Source organism: Trichechus manatus, unplaced genomic scaffold, assembly GCF_000243295.1.
Source record: "Trichechus manatus latirostris isolate Lorelei unplaced genomic scaffold, TriManLat1.0 scaffold00092, whole genome shotgun sequence".
Taxonomy (NCBI): domain Eukaryota; kingdom Metazoa; phylum Chordata; class Mammalia; order Sirenia; family Trichechidae; genus Trichechus; species Trichechus manatus.
In genome coordinates, this window is record NW_004444028.1 from 4,956,004 (window position 1) to 4,970,122 (window position 14,119).

The 14,119-nt window shown below is 44.2% G+C and overlaps 1 protein-coding gene across 1 annotated transcript; it reads left to right on the forward strand.

Moving 5' to 3' along the window:
• The first annotated feature begins 3,158 nt into the window (after positions 1-3,158).
• LOC111821601 (diacylglycerol kinase gamma-like) lies at positions 3,159-13,711 on the forward strand. Its single transcript, XM_023736790.1, has 3 exons — positions 3,159-3,247; positions 5,985-6,045; positions 13,575-13,711. Exons 1-3 carry the CDS (start codon positions 3,171-3,173, stop codon positions 13,671-13,673), a joined length of 237 nt encoding a protein of 78 aa, XP_023592558.1. The 5' UTR covers positions 3,159-3,170; the 3' UTR covers positions 13,674-13,711.
• Positions 13,712-14,119: the final 408 nt, after the last annotated feature.

Genomic DNA, 14,119 nt, shown 5'->3' on the forward strand with positions numbered 1-14,119 from the left:
CAGGTCCAAAGGACACACTCTGCTCCCAGCTCTTTTTTCTTGGTGGTAGGAGATCCCTCTCATCTCTGCTCCCTTTTCTCTTTTATATCTTAAAAGAGATTGACTCAAGATACAGCCTAATCGTGTAGATTGAGTCCTGCCTTATTAACATAACTGCCTCTAGTCCCGCCTCATTAACATCATGAGGTTAGGATTTACAACACATAGCATAATTACATCAGATCATAAAATGGGGGACAATCACACAATACTGGGAATCATGACCTAGCCAAGTTGACACACATTTTGGGGGGACACAATTCAATCCATAACACTTGCTATACCAGATGTCCCCATCCTGGATTCTACATTCTAAACATTAATTTTTCTGCATGCCTGGAGGCTGTCTTACACTTTTTTCTGTTTCATTTTCACTCCCAATTTAATTTGTGACTAAATATCTCTGTGCTGGAAAAAGTGGATTAAGTGATGCCAGAATTTTTCACAGTTCGTTCCAGAGAACACTAATGTTTATAGATACCACACAAAGGAAGGACTCCGGTGCAATAAGCTTGGGAAACGAAGGTAGGTAGGTTTCTTTACTTCAGAACTTCCAGGTAGGCATTCTAGGAAGCTGTAGCAAAGATCATCTAGGTCAAGTCTTGCTTCATTAGTAGACAGGAGTTGTCCTAGTCTCTGCCAGGGAAGATTCAGTATGCAAATTCAAAGACCAAATCAAACCCATTGCCGTCAAGTCAATTTCCACTCATAGTGACCCTATAGGACAGAGTAGAACGGCCGCATAGGGTTTCCAAGGAGTGGCTGGTGGACTTGAACTGCCGACCTTTCGGTTAGCAGCTGAGCTCTTAACCACTACGCCACCAGGGCTCCATATTCAAAGACAGAAGAGCAAAATATATAGCAAGATCATAGCCCCTTCCCCTACATTTATCTCCATAGTCCCACAGTGGGTAAGCCCCTGCACCATCCCACCCCCACCCCATACCAATGAGATCAGCCTTCATTACTTCTCTTCCAGGGCCAGGAAGCAAGGTAATGTGTGGGAAGTGATAGCTGCAAGGTAATGTGTGGGAAGTGATAACAACTTGAGAGTTAGAGCCATTCAACGGGAAAATTTGTTAAAAGACCAAGACATTGTACAAGCTGAAACACTTGTCTATTAAGTTCTTCGCTTCTTAGAACATTTTGTTACCAGGGAATGTTTCAAGGAGGGAAAACATTGAGCTATCACAGGGCTGTCAGATACCAAAGCCTGGTACAAAGAGCAACATTTCACAAGACATCTGTCCCTCTGCAACTAGAGAAACTTCTCAAAAGTTTGCTTCTCTTTTCTTCTCTTCTTTCCCGTAGGATTGCTGTGAGTCGGAATCAACTCAACGACAATGGTTTTTTGAGTTTTTCCTACCCCAGCGTAACTCCTCCCCCCTTCCCCACCCTCTATATATTTCTTTCCTCCCTTCTCTTCCTTCCCCATTCTTCTTCTCCTCCTCTCCCTCCGCCTCCTTCTTCTCTGTCCCTCCCCACCTTTCACTCTGATAGCCCACATTGTGTACACAGACCCTTCTAGAATGACACAGTAAATTAAGACTATCCAGTGGTTATTCAGTCCTCCTTAGTAAGAAGGGAACTAATTAAGTGACTAGAGGTTTACATATTCGTTGTTTATTGGATCCACACTCCTTCAGAGAGCCTGGAGCATTCTCCTAAACAAACATTGCCCCTCTGTAGCTTCTTGTTCCAAGTCCAAAAGAGATGGAGAGTTTAAGGAGACAGTATCTTCTTACGGATGTGAAGAAAGGGGTACCCAAGAAGGAGAATAGGAGCGTCGATGGATAGAGAGGGGAACAGCTATGTGCCTGTCACAGAAAGCCTAATGCAATGTGTGTATCTGCTGGCAGATGATGGCCATCACTGATTATCAGTTGGTTAGACTGTGGCAATGTTGACATTTGTGGTCAGCCCAAGGGTTTGTTTCACTGTCCTCATTAGAAATACATCCATCAAGGGAGTGTTTTTTAAACAGTAGTTAGTCTTCTGAACAAAAGAGTAAAGACAGACCCAAATATCCCTTTACCAGTCTTAACACACACTGTTGTACTATACCAGGAGACACCATAGAAGACAGAAGCCATCTGTTAAACAAACGAAAACATTTCTATAAACACAATGTTCCGATTTGTTGATATGAGTTGGATGTTGTACAATAGCCACAACCTATGAGAAAGATACAGTGCCTTGGTAGGAAAAGGAATCGGCACTTTTAAATAATTTGCCTCTTCATTTTGCTTCTGTCTTAGATAAATAAGACTTGTGTTGTAAAAATTTGTCTTGGACCTGACAGCAAACCTTAATCCTGACATTGCTTTCACAAGAAATTGAGTAGGCACGATTCCAAGCCTCAGGAACTCCGGACAAAAAAAAAAAAAAGGGCCCTTCCCAGGTTCTGAATCGGCAGGCACTGCCACGGTGGGAGGCCGCTCTGAGCTTGAGACTCGTGTTTTCTGTCCCTCCTTTTCTACTGTGAACCCAGAATATTCTTTTCCTTGGCTCAGGCTAGGGTCCTGGTGTCCTGAAAGAGGTCACTGATTTCCCAGAGGATGTCCAAGGAGGCTGGCTTACCAGTGGCATACCACAGGCCAAACCTGGGGTAAATTAACCGTCGGTCATTGTCAGTGGGGCCAAGGTAGTATTCAGACATTCAGAGAAGATAGACTTGATCCAGCTGCGGATAACAATCTTCGTCAACATTCCTTTCTATCCCGATGCCAAATCGGTGTGGCTTTTGGTGCACAGGGGTTGAAAATTATTTCAGAAATAGCTGATTTATCATTTATGTTATTCTACATTTGAAGAGGCTTCTTAATATGCCAACTTATGCATTGAATACAAATTAATATTTTGGATCAAAGCCTTTTTCACTAGAACTGAGCTTCTGTTCCTGAAAGGTACATTTGTTGACCTTTGGGGAAATGCCCTTTTCAGAGTGAGTATGAAAAAGCTCTTTAGTAAGAGAGGAAGGGCTATTGATGAATCAGGTTTCGCCATCCAGGCACCAGGCCTTCTGGCCAGAAGGAGAGTGAGGAACAGAAATATGTACGCGCTGCTTTTGCTTCTCTCATTCTGCAGACCTCAGCGACCAGCTCCTTGAAGTCGTGGGTCTAGAAGGAGCCATGGAGATGGGGCAGATCTACACTGGCCTGAAGAGCGCGGGCAGGAGGCTGGCCCAGTGCTCCTCTGTCACCATCAGGTATGCTTCCTCATTACCCAGCAGCCTCTGAGTCTCTGCATCTCCCTTAACAGACTCCCAGACAACACCTAGGGAGCCATCTTTGGATGTCAGGGCAGGAAGAGTTGCGGAGACGGAAGCTTGATAATGTTTATAGTGAACGTCTTTACAGACCATTTTCCAAACCAGGCATATTGCAACCATCTGGGACATCAGCTACAGGGTCCACCACAACCAGCTGGCTGTTCTCTTTAAATGAACTGGTGAAATTCTCTAAACAGGAGTATAAGATTATAAAATCCAGAGAACCAGAAGTCCAACGCTCTCCCTTTCTTACCTTTGTGAATTAAAAATTTAGGAGTATGCCAGAGAGCACACTCCGACGAAAACCAGGTTCTCTGCTCTGCTCTTTCTTTGATAATGGCTTTGGAAATGCTATTTCATATATGCTTTTCTAGATTAGACCATCAGCATCAGCATACCTGTAATATTTGACTGCAAAGGTGATGACGCGTCAGCGCATGGATCGCACACGTCACCCACCGCAGGCTCCCGGAAGAGATGGGGTCTCATGGAGGGGTCCTTTGATTTCAGTTGCCTCTGTTTAATCAATGCAACTTGTCTGATTTTAACAAAACCCTGGTGGTGTAGTGGTTAAGAGTTCAGCTGTTAACCAAAAGGAGGGCAGTTCAAATCCACCAGGCACTCCTTGGAAACCCCATTGGGCAGTTCTACTCTGTCCTATAGGGTCGCTGTGAGTTGGAATCGACTCTACGGCCACAGGTTTGGGTTTTCTTTTGTTTTGGTGGAGCAGTGGTTAAAGCGCTTGGCTGATAATGGAAAGGTTGGCAGTTCGAACCCACCAGCCACTCCTCAGGAGAAAGATGTGGCAGTCTGCTCCTGTGAAGAGTTACAGCCTTGGAAACCCTATGGGGCAGTTCTCCTGTGTCCTATAGGGTGGCTATGAGTCAGAATCGACTCGACGGCAGTGGGTTTTGTCACATTTTGTCTTAGATTCTTTCCTACCTGAAAATTTCAGAAGTCTTTATTCCTTTCCTTTTTCTATTCTATTTCTATTAGTGTGCCTTGGAGATCTCCTAAAGGAGACCACAGCATGTGTGGGGTTTCACAAAGTCATTTGACCACAGAACCCTCTTCTTCCAGAACCTCTTGGGCACGTGCCATCAGAGTACCTTTGGGGAAACTCTGCTGGGCGTGACCCTGCACGCCTCAGAATGGTCCCCAGATGACCTCCTTTAAATGCAGATTATCCCATTAGCCCCTGGTCTTAATTCCCTCTCTCTGTCTTCTGTATCTTTTCTATTATTCCCCAAAGCCTTGCTCCCCTTTCTTTCAGAGCTGTTACTGTGCCGAAGCCCTTATTTTCCAGATTAATCTCTCTTGTTTCTTCCTTGTCCATTCTCCATGACTCTAATATTGAGTAGGGCTGGTGTGTTAGCACATCTACGTCATAACTTATGTAGACCATAGATAACATAACACCCTGTTCTCTGAGGAATCAAAATAGACGTGTACAAAGGGAAGACTTTCTCTTCATATTCAGTAGATCTTTTTCCAAAAGAAACAGCCTCAAGAACCAAAATGCCACTGTCTCCTCTCATTATTTGTTTTTATTGTTAGATTTCTTGGTTTTTGTTATTATATATCCTCTGCATCGTTTATGGAGTCCTGGGGGCACAGTGGTTAAGACCTCCAGTGAGCCACAACTGCAGTTCGGCTACGATTCGGCAGTTCGAATCCACCAGCCGCTCCTTGGAAACCCTTTGGAGCAATTCTACTCCGTCCTATAGGGTCGCTATGAGTCAGAATCGACTCACAAAACACAGCTTCCCTCCTTCATTTTATAATTTCAAACACAGGGCAGATGTCAAAGCCAGGTGAGGGCTGTGATCAGCAGGTGGTAACTGTTCCCTGTTCCCCCAGACTCCATAAGAACCTGCCCTTTCTCCCAAAACAGCATAGTGCAAATTCACAACTCTTCCACAGAAGGAAGTCAGAAGGCCCCTTGTCTCTCTTTTTAAGAAATCTATATGCCAGAGAAGCCTTGCCCCAAGCAAGAAAGCTAACACTTTTTCCTTGCCTCCTATCCATGGGGATAATATTCTCAGATGACCCCGTTTCTCAGCTAAGCCAGGTCCAAAGTCCATGCAACTCCAGAGCGTACAATCGTTCAGGAGGTAAGAGGTGATGGTTCGAATGGGGTACAGGGCAAGACACACTCAGACCTGAGCTACACCTTGTATAGGCTGGAGACATTACCTCATGAACATGATGTAATCTCTCACTCAACATAGAAACCAGGCCCTTCCTCATTTCATAACCCTAGGAGTGGAGTTTTGGCATGAACTGGAGGCCCTCTGGCTAATTGTTTGACTGAGGATCTGCTCAGCAGTGGTGCTGCCATACTTGTTGGCCACCATTTCCCAGGCCCTTTCTGTGGGCTTCACTGCTCGCCCAGGGCAGTGTTTCTCAAAGTGTGGTCTGAAGACCAAGACAAGAGAATCACACACAGTGCTTATTAAAATGCAGATTCCTGGGCCTGACCTGAGACCTGCCCAGTCAATTCCCTGAGATGGCTCAGAAATCTCCTTTTAACAAGATCCCCAGGAGAGTCTTAGAGAACCACTCCTAGGTGGGCAGGTAAGGTCTTCCCACTTCTGTTTCTCTGGTTGAACAACCCTGATCCTTCAGCTCCAGAAAGCTCACTGCATTCTCTTGGTTTGTTTTGGGGTTCCAGGACTAACAAGCTGCTGCCCATGCAAGTGGATGGAGAGCCCTGGATGCAGCCACCTTGCATGGTGAGTGTTCCCAATCCTCAAAATGGGAATGAGAAGCTTTATTTGGGACCACTTTGGGGCACTGACTTAATATGAAATAACTGAACCTCAGAGTTGCATGGGGCTTGGGGAGACCATGAGTGTACCCTGTCTTCCATTGTATTCATCCATCCACTCATTTACCTGACCAACGCTGATTCAATACCCATTATGTGCAAGGCACTGCTAGGCACCAGTTACAAAACTGAATTCAATACAGGTCTGTCTTCCAAGAACTCACAATTCTAGTTGGTGAATTCTGAAACTTCATCCACAGTATCCTTGACAGCCTCAGCTTGAATCATTCCAGTGGCAGGGAGCTTACTACCTCCTAAGAAGACTGTTCTGCTGATGGACAAATCTAATTGTTAGAAAGTTATTCCTCATCTAGATGCCAAATCTGCACACTTACTCTAGAACTTCTGCCCAGTTGCTGTGGCCACTGGAGCGCCTGGGAAGGACTCCTCACAGTGCACAGACATACTTTACCACAGGTATGTCCACAGCTCTGAGGACCTACAGGAGAACGTCCCTGAAAGGGAAACCACACGGGTAATCTATTTTGTTGATGGCACTATCACCTGGTACAATGCCTGGTTTGTAACAGCTACTCAGTAATATATGTTGGATGATGAATAAATGAATCAACAAAAATAAAGGGAACCTCCCCATTCCCTGACTCATCATACCTACACTAGCACAATGAATAAGGAAGACCGAAGAAGAATCGATGCCTTTGAATTATGGTGTTGGCAAAGAATATTGAATATACCATGGACTGCCAGAAGAACGAACAAATCTGTCTTGGAAGAAGTACAGCCAGAATGCTTCTTAGAAGTGAAGGTGGCAAGACTTTGTCTCACGTACTTTGGACATGTCATCAGGAGGGACCAGTCCCTGGAGAAGGACATCATGCTTGGTAGAGTAGAGGGTCAGCGAAAAAGAGGAAGACCCTCAACGAGATGGATTGACACAGTGGCTGCAACAATGGGCTCAAACATAGCAATGATCGTGAGGATGGTGCAGGACTGGGCAGTGTTTCATTCTGTTGTACCTGGGGTCATTATGAGTTGGAACGGACTCAACGGCACCTAACAACAACAACACTAGCACTCCATTTAGTTCTACTATAGGAGCCCTGCATCCTTCCCTAATAGAAACCAGCTAGAAACTCGATGGCTAAGAGAAACCATTTGTTTTCAGAGCCTCTACCAAGACCTTACTTAAGTAATATCCTCAGTCCTATCGTGAATGTGCACATCTCAAAAGGCAATTGTGTTTCTAAGCTTCTTCACGCTAACGGGCTATTGAGGTCCCTCAGTAACTTGCTGTTCTGAGCCATTCAGAGCATCAAGTTGTTGTTGTTGTTGTTGTTTTCCTTTTCTCTCTCTCTTTTTTTTTTTAACTGTGATTTAGGTGAAAGTTTACAGAGCAAATTAGCTTCTCATTCAAAAATTTATACACAAATTGTTTCCTGGCATTGGTTGCAGTCCGGCATTGTGTCAGCACTGTCCCCCTTTCCCTTTCCACCCCGGGTTCCCCGGTTCCATTTGGCCAGTTTTCCTCTCCCTTCCCACCTTCTCATCTTTCCTTTTGGGCAGGTGTTGCCCGTTGGATCTGGTATACTTGATTTATCTAAGAAGCACGTTCCTCACGTGTGTTATTGTTTGTTTTATAAGCCTGTCTAATCTTTGGCTGAAAGGTGGACTTCAAGAGTGGCTTCAATTCTGAGTTAAAAGGATGCCTGGGGACCGTAGTCTCAGGGGTTACTCCAGTCTTTGTCAGACCGGTAAGTCTGGTCTTTTTTGTGAATTTGATCATTTGTTCTGTATTTTTCTCCCGCTGTGTCTGGGACCCTCTGTTATAATCCCAGTCAGAGCAGTGGGTAGTGGTAGCCAGCACCATCTAGTTGTGGTCATGTCAGCTGTGGTTCATGTGGTCCGTTAGTCCTTTGGACTAATTGCTTCCTTGGGTCTTTAATTTCTTTCCCTCTCCTTTGCTCTGGACTAGAAGGGACTGATAGTTCTATCTTAGATAGCCGCTTGTAAGTTTTTAAGACCCCAGATGCTACTCACCAGAATAAGATGTAGAACACTGTCTTTAATAACTGTGTTGTGCCAATTGATGTAGATGTCCTCCAAGTCTGTGGTCCTTTGCCTTTGAGCCTGGAAACTTCATCCGGTGAGGTGTTTCATTATGTCTAAGAGATTTCCCTGACTGTGCCACTTGTGTGCACATCAAGTTTTTTCTACTATGATACTGAGGAGAGAGTTTTCACGAGACTTCTACCAGATCTAAACCTAGGTGTATTTCTGTAACTCTTTGTTCTATATACCAAACCAGTTGCCATGGAGTTGACTCTGACTCATGGCGACCCCATTTGTGTCAGAGTAGAACTGTGCTCCATAAGGTTTTCAGTAGCTGATTTTCTAAGAAGTAGATCACCAGATCTTTCTTTTGAGGCACCCCTGGATGAACTCAAACCTCCAAACTTTCAGTTAGCACCACCCAGGCATGCTCTAATTATAACACTGATCCCTCCAAACTCCAGAGGTGGCATCTTCTATAAAGGTTATCCAAGGTAGAAATTGCTGTGGTTTTATGAAGACTAAGAAAAAGATAAAAACACAGCACAGCAAAACTAATAATAGCTTACCACCTTGCTAGAATTAGGAAGAATGAAGAGAATTTCTATACTTACAATTTTGATGGAGCTAAATTGAGAAAATCTATCCAAGCTCCTCCCATTTCCTAAAGAAAGGCAGGAAGATAGTAAACACTTTCCTACCTGGGTCAGTGACATGGTCTCTATTAAATCTGAAACTGGGTGCCATTTCACTAAATCCAGACACTGCTTTTTGAAATAGCCAAACACTGCCCTTATCCCCACCCTCACCTCCTCTCAGTGCTAACCTTCAGAGATTACAACTCACCATGAAAAAAATGGTGACCCAATGATTTAATGGTGTGGAAACCAAAAAAAGAAAAAAACCCTTTACCATCAAGTCAATTCTGACTCATAGTGACCCTATAGGACTGCCTCATAGGGTCTCCAAGGAGCAGCTGGACTGTCTACCTTTTGGTTAGCAGTTGAATGCTTTAACCACTGTACCACCAGGGCTCCATTATGGTGTGAAGTTCATGGAAATTTATATGCGAAAGCAAAAGACAGTCATCCTTAAACTTGCAAGTGATAAAAATAAATGTACTTTTCTTGAAAGTACACACCAAACAAGAAGTGATTCAAAATTAAAGGCTTAAGAGGGACATCACAGCATAAAATAACTTTTGGTAATAATTGAAAGAAGTTAAATTAGAATAAAGTAAAAAAAAAAAAAAAAAGCTGTTAAATATGATTATGCAACTGAATGCAAATGGTAGAAATCCTTCTTTGAACAAGAAGATATATAATGTAAATATTAATAACCTGGATCCCAAACCTAAGGTTATATTAACAAAGGCAGTAAGCATGTGGAAGACATTGCTGAAGGAATAGTAAAAATATGCTAAATTCTTCATTTTCTTGCTTTACTTTGATAATTACAAAGTATAAATCAGAAGGAAATTTTAATAACTAGGTAATCACTAGTGGAACTAAAACTTTACAAATCTGAGGGAATTTCAAATATATGAACCCTATTAATGTAACACATGACAGAACAAAAGCAGCAAGAAAACATTTATTTAAAAATCTTTTGAAGATGAAAGAGGTTAGAAATATATCAGTACTGACTAAACATAAATGGGTTAAAGTCTCCTATTAAAAGACTTGTACTCTCACATTAGGTTAAAAATTAAAATCCAATTATATGCTTCTTACAAGAAATATACCTAAAACAAAAGGACATATATATCTTTTTAATTTATTATTTTCATAAGTTCACTATGCTAATTTTTTTTACAACAACATGTTAAAAAAATTGGCATACCAGTGCTTATGAAAATACCTCACAGGGCAGGGAGGACGCAGCTAGCAAACAACTGTAGAAGGCCCACGTTATTCGCATAAAAATAGTACTAACCAAAAGGTTTGTGATTCGAACCCACCCAGAGGCACCCCAGAAGACAGGCCTGGAGATCTGCTTCTGAAAGATCACAGCCTTGAAAACCCTATGGAGCAGTTCTACTCTGCATACTTGGTGTCGCCCTGAGTTGGAATGGAATTAACTGCAGGGCAGCTAGGAACAACAGAGCCTCCTAAGGGGAGGGAGTGTGTGTTAAGGAACTGAAATTGAAATCTCTTGGACTCTAAATGAAGAAATGATCTCATACTTTTTGCCTTCAGTGTGTGTACATACAATCAACTCTCAGTTATCTGTGGTAATAAAATCCACAAACCAGACCAAAATTTCATGTTACCCAAAAAACCCATTGCCATCGAGTTGATTCCAACTCATAGTGACCCTATAGGACAGAGTAGAACTGTCCCATAGAGTTTCCAAGGAGCAGCTGGTGGATTCGAACTGCCAACCTTTTGGTTAACAGCCGAGCTCTTAGCCACTGTGCCACCAGGGCTCCTCATTTTACCCAGGAGCTCCAACTCCTACCCTGTCAAAACCTTGGTGAAAACTGCTGAAAAACTAAATAGGAGGAATTTGAGTTTCACTTCCTCCTCTTTGCCCTAGAGGTGCTAACAAATAAACGGCTCAACTAGACGTAGAAAAAGAAGAAGCAAGGGTCTTCTATCAACTGAAAAAATTGGCCCCATCACCAGGAAATGTAGGCAGCGCTCCAGCTGCCACCCTCTGCCACACACACAGCCATTTGCACCGCCAGGACATTTTCTCTTTCTTCTTGCTTGTGCTACTCAGTCAGTACCTCCACAGCACACAGTCCGAGCCAGGCATTGAGCTGGTTCCGGAAATACCAAGATGAGTGCGATGAAGTCCTTCTCAAGCGTTTGTGTCTTCAGGGGCTCAGGAGGGAGAGAAGGCTTACCACAGAAGACCGCACCACAAATCACTGAGATGGTGCTAAGCTGCGTGCCACAGACAAGTGCTGTCACTGTCCGCAGCCCATGGCTCACTTCCATGAATTCTGAAACAAGCATAATGCCCACAGAAAGGCACATAGCACAAAATGGCGCTCAGTGTATTCTGAGTTTGCTCCTCTGGTGACCACTGCAAAACAGAAAGATTCCCTCCCCTTCTAATCTTCAGGCTGCTGGAAACCAACATCAGATTCATTGTCAGCTTCTCTCACCAGGCTCGGTCCCTGGGTGGCACAAACAGTTTGTGCTCGACTGCTAACCCAAAGGAACCCTGGTGGTGCAGAGGTTAAGAACGCGGCTGCTAACCAGAAAGGTCAGCAGTTCAAATCCACCAGCTGCTCCTTGGAAATTCTGTGGAGCAGTTCTACTCTACCATAGGAATTGACTCAATGGCAATGAGTTTGATTTTTGGTACTAACCCAAAAGTTGGTGGTTTGAACTGACCCAGTGGTAGTGTGGAAGAAAAACCTGGTGATCTGCTTCCATAAAGATTACAGCCAAGAAGACCCTGTGGAACAGTTCCACTCTGTAGTGAGCAGAGAGACAGGGGGACCTCATACCACCCAGAAACAAGAGCCAGGGGAATAGTGCATCCTTTGGACTTGGGGTCCCTGTACGGAGAATCTCCTCAACCAGGGGAAGATTGATGACAAGGACCTTCCTCCAGAGCTGACAGAGAGAGAAAGCCTTCCCCTGGAGCTGACGCCCTGAATATGGAGTTGTAGCCTCCTAGACTGTGAGAGAATAAATATCTCTTTGTTAAAGGCATCCACTTGTGGTATTTCTGCTATAGCAGCATTAGATAACTAAGACACCTTCCTTCAAATCTTAACGTAACTTTTCCCTAACTGCTTCCCTCAGACTCTTCTGATTCCTTCTCTAACTTCTTTTGACACCGCTTGATTTGCCCTACATTAATTTAAACCTGAGGATGAGTCTCTTTCTTCAATAGCTCTTCTGTTGTCCTCTGCATTTACACTTGGCCGTTTCAAACAATATGGTGAAAACCCTGAGAATGGGTTCATAGATTCTGTTTCAGTTGGCATGCATCCTTCTCTTTCAGTGCAAGGGAACAATTATTCAACTAAATGTTACATTTTATTTTACAGTTTACAGTGGACTTTCATTGATATCCTATCACTTGATTCTCACAACAAGCTTGTGAGAAAAATAGGACAAATATTATAATCCTCATTTTACAGCTCAGGAAGCATGGACTCTGAAGGTTAAATGATTTGTCTAAAGGCTCACCACCATCTGTCTGTCAGTGTGTCGTACTGTGGGGACTTGCGCATTGCTGGGATGCTGGAAGCTATGCCACTGGTATTTCAGATACCAGCAGGATCACCCGTGGTGGACAAGTTTCAGCAGAGCTTCCAGACTAAGACAGACTACCAAGAAGGACCTGGCAGTCTCCTTCGGAAACACTGGCCATTGAAAATCTTATGAACAGCAGCAGAACATTGTCTGATATAGTGCGGACCAAGCAGTGTTTCGTTCTGTTGTACGTAGGGTTGCTATAAGTCAGAGCCAACTCCGTGGCACCTAACAACAACAACAGAGGCTTACAGCAAAGAAGCGGGAGTCCTGAGACCCAAACCCTGGTCTTTGAATCCTAAGTGCCTCCTGTTCACACATCATCTCCTTCTCTGAACATGTGTCATGCTTGATCAACACTGTTAATGGGCTGATAATGGAGATCATTAAGGCGGCAGTGTCACCAGGACACATGCAAATAGGGAGTGAGCATTTTAAAACCATGCAATGAGGATAAGGATAAGTTGGGAAGAAAGGTAAAAAGGAGAATTCACCAGCGTCTTCCACTTCCAGTTAACCTAAAGTTTGCAGAAGAAAAATAACCATAAAACCCAAAATTCAAAAAAAAAGTGTTTTTAAAAGAAAGTTGGGTCTTCTCTGGGAGGCCAAGAAAAGAGGAAACATCTAAGGGACTCATTTGAAAACTTGCCACATGGTGTTGATGGGGTCAGAGGTCAGCCTGAAGTTTCTGGGTCAGCTTTGAGTTACTGGTTGACTCTCTGCATTGCCTGGGCAGGAATGGCCAGGAGCAGTGGAGGCTAGGGATCTGAAGAACTGGGCTGTGGCTGTTCTCCTCTCTCTATGTGACTTTAGGCCAATCCAAGGCCAGCAGAGCCTTGGGGCTCCATTCCCCCATCTCTCCTGCAAAGGAGTTGAATGAGAAGGTGCCTGAGGTCCCTTCCAGCTGTGACATTCTGAGAGTCTATGAATAGCAAGGACACAAGACAGGTGTGAGCTGATCACCATGTGGGAAGCTCACACCTGTCTCTCCTCAATGTTTCCGCCCCTCACTTCCAGCAGTGCCGAGCTCCAGGCCCAGTCAGGGTCAGGTTGCCAATTTTGAATCTGTTCAAGGACAGTCGTCCTTCTGCATGGGGCCCCTTCCAGCCTGAAGCTGGCCTTCCTTCCTCTCTCTTCGACTTACCCTCCCTTAGGCTCCTGGGATTTGCATGCCACTAATTCATTTCTGCCTTTTTGCTTTTAGATTAAAATTACACACAAGAACCAAGCGCCCATGATGATGGGGCCTCCCCAGAAGAGCAGCTTCTTTTCACTGAGGAAGAAGAGCCGTTCAAAAGACTAGACAATGTACCAAACGCCAGAGAAAACCAGAAACTGTAACTACACACTCACACACACACTCTCACACACACACACACACACACACACACACACAAACACACTCCTCTCTAACCAGTGGGGCAAAGCCACCCTTCAGGAAGAAAACCTTCACCTTGCCATACATCCTCTCTCTTTCAAGAATAGATACACCCCTAACAGAGCCAGTGCCCAAAGAAGATTTTGAATGGACTTGGGGCCCACCACGGTCGGGTTGGCTCATGTAGCAACTTCCACATTCCCCGAAGGCCTTGAGTAGGACTTTCTGAGACTGAAGGAGAAATCCCCCTTTCTTTCCACCAGCCATGCAAGTTTCCTCATGGACACTCACAAGGAGCAGGCTGCAGATTTCCTGCCCATGGTGAAATCGGATGTGGCCAAGGAAAGGCACGCCCATTCTAGAGAACTTGC